At 23.1% G+C, this 7,289-nt stretch overlaps 1 protein-coding gene across 1 annotated transcript in view; it reads left to right on the plus strand.

The window, feature by feature from the left end:
• LOC142326682 (thrombospondin type-1 domain-containing protein 7A-like) overlaps nucleotides 1-1,536 on the plus strand; it is a 534,047-nt gene extending 532,511 nt beyond the window's left edge. Inside the window, exon 30 of the mRNA XM_075369298.1 lies at nucleotides 1,279-1,536. Within this exon, the coding sequence (XP_075225413.1) occupies nucleotides 1,279-1,324 (46 nt within the window). The 3' untranslated portion in view covers nucleotides 1,325-1,536. The remainder of the gene's footprint in view (nucleotides 1-1,278) is intronic.
• Nucleotides 1,537-7,289: the final 5,753 nt, after the last annotated feature.

Genomic DNA, 7,289 nt, shown 5'->3' on the forward strand with positions numbered 1-7,289 from the left:
AAACTGTAAGGGAATGAAGAAGAAGACTTGGAATAGAAATGAATAGAGACAGCAATGATGTAAGGGACCTGCTGCCAGGCAGATTACCAGATGATGACTGTGATGATGATGATAATAAATGAAAAATCTGAATTTTGGTATGTGTGGTATACCACTTAAAACATTTTTTTTTAAACTTCAGTACACTCAATAATTACAAAAACATTTACCTTGAGTCTGTGCTAGAGGTCACTATAAATCAGGCTTTTTCAGAGACTGCCACAGCGAGGGATTGGGTTACTGGATGTGATCAGGTGTTAAGGTTAGAAATGAAGGATTTTTTTTGTTCATTATGTATATAAAGAATGTACATATTTAAACAGTGTTTGATCTTTAGAATGTTGTGTTACATTCCTGTGCATATTTAAACATTATTTTTTAGTTTTTATTATTAATTTTTAAGTTCAATTTGTTTTTAAAGATTATTTTTATTATTTTTTTGAATTATATTTTTACTATTGTTTTTAAAAATGCATATGTTTAATTTAATTTTTTTTTAATTTGTTTAGTAACAAGAGAAGAATATTTTTAAAAAAATGCAAATAAATTATTCTATACAATTACTAATTTTTGACAGTTTTAATATACAAATAAATAATAATTTACAACATAAATAAAAAAAGGTAGAACAATCAAGAAGGCACTTTGAAGAATACCAACTTTCAACACAAATACAAGTATTTGGATCTCACCTCTCCATCAGAAGATTGTGGGTTGAAATTGCTGTCATGCTAGGTTTTTTACTCATACAAAATATTTCTTTCTTTTCCATCATAAGAAAAAAGTGCATATTAGTCAAATATAGAATCTCCTTTTTTTTATGTGTGTAAAATAAAACATTACCTTTACTTTAGTGAAAGATCAGCTAAATAAGAATAAATAAATGAAAAAAGAAACTTTAGTTTCTTTTTTCATTTGGAAATGATTTTTTTTATTTCTAAGAAAATTTTGGACATTGTACCCTTATTTGATGCAGAGCTATAAAATAAAACTTTGGTATTAATAAATTTTGAAAAAACCCTGTTTTTTTAGTCTGACATCAAAAATGTCTAGTTTTTTGTGCATGTGTTGTAATGAATCAACATTTTCAAGAATTAAAGAATATCTTTTATTACGAGGCAGACAGAGATACCGGCAAGTATAATGATATATTTTATTGCTGAAAACATGTAATCCAAAATTAAAAGTAATAATAACTAAACAGAAAAAATGAACAACTTAAAACTGTTTCTTTTTCAGCAATTCCGCCCGATACCAGCAAATTTGTGATCAACCAGTTAAATAGATTCTGTAGCTGTTTATATCTGCAGTGCTCATCAAAGTGTTTAAGAGTTCAGGCGATAAGTGTACTACAAAAACTTTGACTTTATAAAATATAATATAATCTTTTGAATTTTTAAAGTGACGTTAAATCATTAAACATAATGACTAAACGTAACACAGGTAAGCTTCGTCCATATAATATGCATTGACTGTATGAGAACATAATATATTTTTAAATCTTCCTTATGTGAAAAATACTTTTAGTTATAAATAATAATAATAATAAGCATAATTAATTATCAAATTAATATCTGCTTTGCTCATTTATGCAAATGTTTTGAAGATATGTATTATTATTATTATTATTATTTTTGGAATATTACTAATAACCTTTTTAATATTTAGAATTTATGTTGTTAAGGAAGAATTTTGTATGATAAATATTTTTATTTAGTTTTGATTTATTCACATTTCTTTTTAATGATGTTGAAGTTTTTGTTTGACTGAAACATTAATTAATGTTATTAACTTTTTTTGTATATATGTGTATATTTTAAATGTGTTTATTAATAGAAAAGAGTTGCTGGAATTTTTAAATGTTATTTAACTGTTCTTCAATACCATTAGTTTTTTTTTGTAGTAATAACTATATAATCATTTTATAAAGTTTTATTATATAGCTGTATAAAAGAAAAAGTGTTTTCACAAAATAAGTGTTTCTTGCAGCAATTTTTTATACAATAGAATCACAATCACTTGAATCTAATCTTTTTTTAACTAATTAAAGTCAAGTCATTGATTTAATTAATTATGGTCTTAAGATGATACTTTATTTAGAGTTATGAATTTCTATTTTATTTTTGCTTTTCTGTTTGTTTAAGAGGTAATATATGAGTAGTAATGGTAAGCTTAAATATTGTACTTTAAAAATGTTTTATTGATTAGTATGTGATTCTTCACAAAACAAAACTATTTTTAATCAAGAAAAAGATTAATAATGAGATGATGAGCTTATCAAATTTTCTTTACTTCTTTAGATTGACAGCGAAAAGGCTGTTAAGGATTACAGTCTATTATGAAGCATTATATTGAAATTATAAAAAATGGATATTTGTTGGTAAGTTTTTTAATGGTGTAGAAATTTATATTTATTTAGTTTGCGCACAAATTGACCAGTTTGTATTGATAGTTTTATTTCAGATTTAGTTTTTAATAAAATGAACAGATGTAACTTTGATCAGTTGTTTAAGCCATTTGTTATTTTTAAGCATTGATCTTAAATCCAAGCTGCGCGTTATAATCAAAAATGATTTCTTCTAATAATTTAACATTATTATTTTATTGTTATTATCTTTTTATTATATAATGTTATATGATTTTTAGAGCTTGTTATAAATAAAATGAAATGATTACAGAATTACAATTTGTTTAGGTTTTTTACATATATGGTTGTACCTAAATGGTTGTACTGAATACTCGTGTATAAATATTGAACTAACTATTATAGAATTATATGTTAAAAAGTGTTACTTTTTTGTACCTAGTACAGTACTTGTTAAAGAGATACAGTGTTTTTATATTTGTGAATTATGATTAAAAACAAGAACGAAAAACTATATTAGAAAATGATATTTCACATATACAATTCAAAGTTTCTGGAATACAATTTAACTTAATAATATTTAGGAATTCTGATATTTTTCAGAAGTTAATGTTTGGCCATTCTTTAGAATCACATAAGTCGTGAACATAATCTATAAATAAAAGTTTTAAATCAAAGCTGCCTTTAAATTTATCTTATTTATGGTTTATACAAGAAAGAAAATTTAATTGTAATTTTTATAAAATTCTCAACATGCTAGCTGAAGAAGACATTTCTGTAATTAATTAACACATATTGTAAAATGTGACTTAAAAGAATAATAGAAAAAATACCTGAATGACATAATAAAACATTAGTTTCAATTTTATTTTTTTAATTTTAAATGTCTACAACAATCAAAACAATTTTAAATGACTACAACAATCGATGGATTGTTGTAGTCATCACTGTTGTAACCACTAATAAATGCTAGCAACATATAGTCAAACTATGACTGAGTATTATTTAAAGTGGTTAGTAAACAGATTCAAGCTTCAACTGTTAGTATTTATCTTTATTTCATACCGTTCAATTACTCTGATGTTATTTCAAGTATTACTGAACCATGAGGTTTTTAGAGTAACAGTTAACCATTTTCTTCAAGATCTTTTCTTGAATTTAATAGTTAATACAATGAACAATGTAGTTGATACAATGTTGTTGTTATTTACATTGGCTCAAGAATTAAATTTTTAATATGTCTTAATTTTAAACAAATGAATTTTTGAAAATCTTACATATGGCCCATCATAAACATGTGATTTCATTAATTCATTATGTTATATTGTTCATATTTCAAAAGAATGGAAATTTTAATAAGTTTCACCATTTTTATTTGTTTTTATGAAGCTTATAAAAAAAAAGTTTCATAAAGGTATTGTAAAACATAATAATATAGTATTAATGCGTTTAAATAATATTACGATTCATTAAATGAACACACAACTGAAAACAGCAAAGCAGCAAAGCAGTGATTATAGTCAGTAATACTATTCTACCTCTATCCGTCATTGACTGGGTATTATGTTCTTACAAGGAACTTTAACTAAAATAAATTTGAGCTGTATTATGTTCCCTCCTATTCTTTTTGTTGAATTACATCTTATTTACTCTGTTGGTGTGTATTTTCCATAATGCATTGTTATGGAGCAGGTGCATTGTACTTTTAGACGGTAATATTTAATTACTTGTCTGTCTCTTTGCTTGTTCTTCAAGACTGAAATGTACAGATTGATTTAAACAGTTTTTATGTTATAATTTATAATTTCAAAAAATGAGTTCTTGTTAGATATTTACTACACATTTATTATTTGGTATCTTGAAACGTTTATGAGGATGGCACAGAATGAGAAATTTATCAGTGTTCTAATAATGACTGAATTCAAATCAAATTTTTTCTGCTGCATATTAGTAAAAATATCTCTATCACAGCTGTTATAACAGATACATGCTGAAAAAAGTTTATAATCATAATAACAATAATTATTATTTATATTTATATATATTTCCCTTTCAGCAACATTTAGCTACATATGCTGTCCTCAATAAATTGATTATTTTAATCAGAATTATAACATAAATCAAACAGAACCGACAGAGATCATTGAATGTCATCAGATTAATCTTTGCTTTATGGTATACAAAAGTTGAAGTAGAGAATTGAGGTAAAATAATAGAAATCCTGAATGTTCATTTTTCTTGTTACATTCCAGAGATTTCTTTTTATACTAATTACTGTTAATTAATGATTTTGGTAATGTTTCAGAAGTCTGTAACTCTTGAAACATCACCAGATTTATAGAAAATGTGGACGATATATTATCATGTTAGCTTTTAATTTCTAGTCATAGGACTGCTGATCATACTGATATGTACAGTAAAAGTAATGGCGCTTGTTAATAAAAATTATGTGTAACATAATACTAATAATAATAATTATAGCAGTATCATACCATTATTCAAGATTTGTTTTTAAGATGAAGTATCGTTAACATTAATTTAATATTAATAATAATTATAGCAGTATGCATGTATGAATACATGATTTGTATATATGTAGTCTTTATATTTTAAGATAAAAAGTGCGTATGAAATACGTGGATGTTGTTAGTTATATCAAATTTTTATTGGAAACCAAATATAACTTTGTTCCTCTTTATGTTTTGGTGTATATATAATTTTTTTTTATTACAGTTTATAATACAATTGTTTGTTTCATGTTTTTTTCTTTAAATATTTGTAACTTTCTTGTATAATAAAACTAAAATCTAATAAACATGTATATTTAAATATTTGTTATGACAATTATTTATTTTTATTTGTGTTGATATATTATGATAATTAAATACTATCTTTTAGGTATGGCACAACTATTACATTCTGACATTTATATAGACTAAATGAAGTCCATTTTGTAAATTTATGCTTTTAACTAACTTATATTTTAAGCTTTGAAAATAGTTTAATTTAGATAAATTAATTTAAATTATTATTTATTAACGATGTCAATTTAAATCTTTATTTGAATATTTCTAAAACTGATTTCTTATAAAAAATAAATTACCATTTTTTAAGTCAGTAATTTTAATGAATATATTTCTAAATTACATATGCTCATAAATTAAAAGTTATTTTAATTTAAATTAATGATTATCATTTATTCTTCAAGATAAATTCTAATGTTATTAATAACTATTTGAATCACATTTTACAGATATTAATGTTCTGTAATTCCAATTTGTATAATTAATATTTTCAATAATTATAACAAGAATTTATTCAATGCGCAAAAGTTATATGATGTAAACACCCTATTATTAAAATTTAGATAAAATTTAAAATAATATGTTTGGAATTTTGGTGGCCACACCCATTTTATCTTTATTTTTAGTATGAATATATAACAAAAAATTTAGCTAAAAATTTTCCTGCGCCACTTTGTTTAGATGTGTGGGTTCTAGAAGAGAGAACTGAAATGTTTTAGAAGTGTTCTGATCTCGTAAATCAAGCAGACTAATTATGTAAATCTTTCATTTCAGCAATATTTTAATCTGTTAATCCTGTCATGTCATTAAACATTAAGTTCAAAGTTTACATTTTTTGAAAACTAAATCTTAATGCAGTATGTACACTTTTTCCTTAATTAATGAAGATATTATTTAATTCTTAATCTCCTTTGATCATATTCTAATGTACTGTTATACTTAAGCACTAAAGTTTTCCAATTGTCCGTATTATGATGAGTTTTAAAATGTATAGTTCCATAATTTCTATGGTGCTATCTTATTTAAAGGTTGTGCATACCAATGTGAGATAGATTGTAGAGTGTAATATTTACTGATTTCCATTAAATACTTGGTAAATGTTTTTATATATAATTATTTATAATATATATACATAAAATATATATATATACTACATATAATACATTGTGTATTTTGAAATGTTTTAATAAAATAATGTCACTGAAAAAAAAAGATAATTTTATTTGTAACTTATTTTTATAAGTGTAGTTTATAGATGTATTATTGTGCACCTGTTAACATACATAAAATCCTAATCTTCTGTTTCAGTAATTCATTTTTTCTCAATATCATAACACTATTAACAGTACCTGAAATCAGTTATTTTTATTCGATTAATTTTGTATAAATTAAATTATCTAAGATTATATTTTTTAACTATTAATTTTAATTTTTGGAAATTTGTTACTATTATAAGTACAGTATTACAAATTAAGATATTCTATACATATCTCTGTAATACACTCATGCAGATATTTTGTATCTTATTGTTTTCTAATTATGCATATTATATTAATATAGTTATGTATCACAAATAATTATTAATCAAAATGTTTATTATTTCTGAATGTATTTTTCTTTCTGAAGTTGTTTATACTATTAATATAATTATGGTATGCTTTGGTTTTTATAAAAAAATATTTAAAAAAATTGTTGTTTAGCATCTTTGAATTCAATTGCTTAAATAAAATATTAGTAATATGTTTTATAACATCTTTTAATAACATCGGCTCATCTGTTGCAGTTGTTTTAATTGTCATTATTAGGAAGATTATTAATTAAGGAATTAAATATTTAATTTTTGTTTTCAGTATTTTTAATGCATATTATCAAATAATGCATATAATATCATAAACTTAGATAGAAAAAAATGAAAATAAAAAAAACAACCAGCCTTTATAAAATTTTAATGAAGCATAAACAAATTTATGCTTTTAAGTATAAATCAATAGTTAATTGAGATTTAATTGTAAATGAAGTGACTCAATGTTTCTACCAAATTATTTAATTTAAAATATGTTTTCAATTATTAATGAATAATT

Source organism: Lycorma delicatula, chromosome 6, assembly GCF_047948215.1.
Source record: "Lycorma delicatula isolate Av1 chromosome 6, ASM4794821v1, whole genome shotgun sequence".
Classification (NCBI taxonomy): Eukaryota; Metazoa; Arthropoda; class Insecta; order Hemiptera; family Fulgoridae; genus Lycorma; species Lycorma delicatula.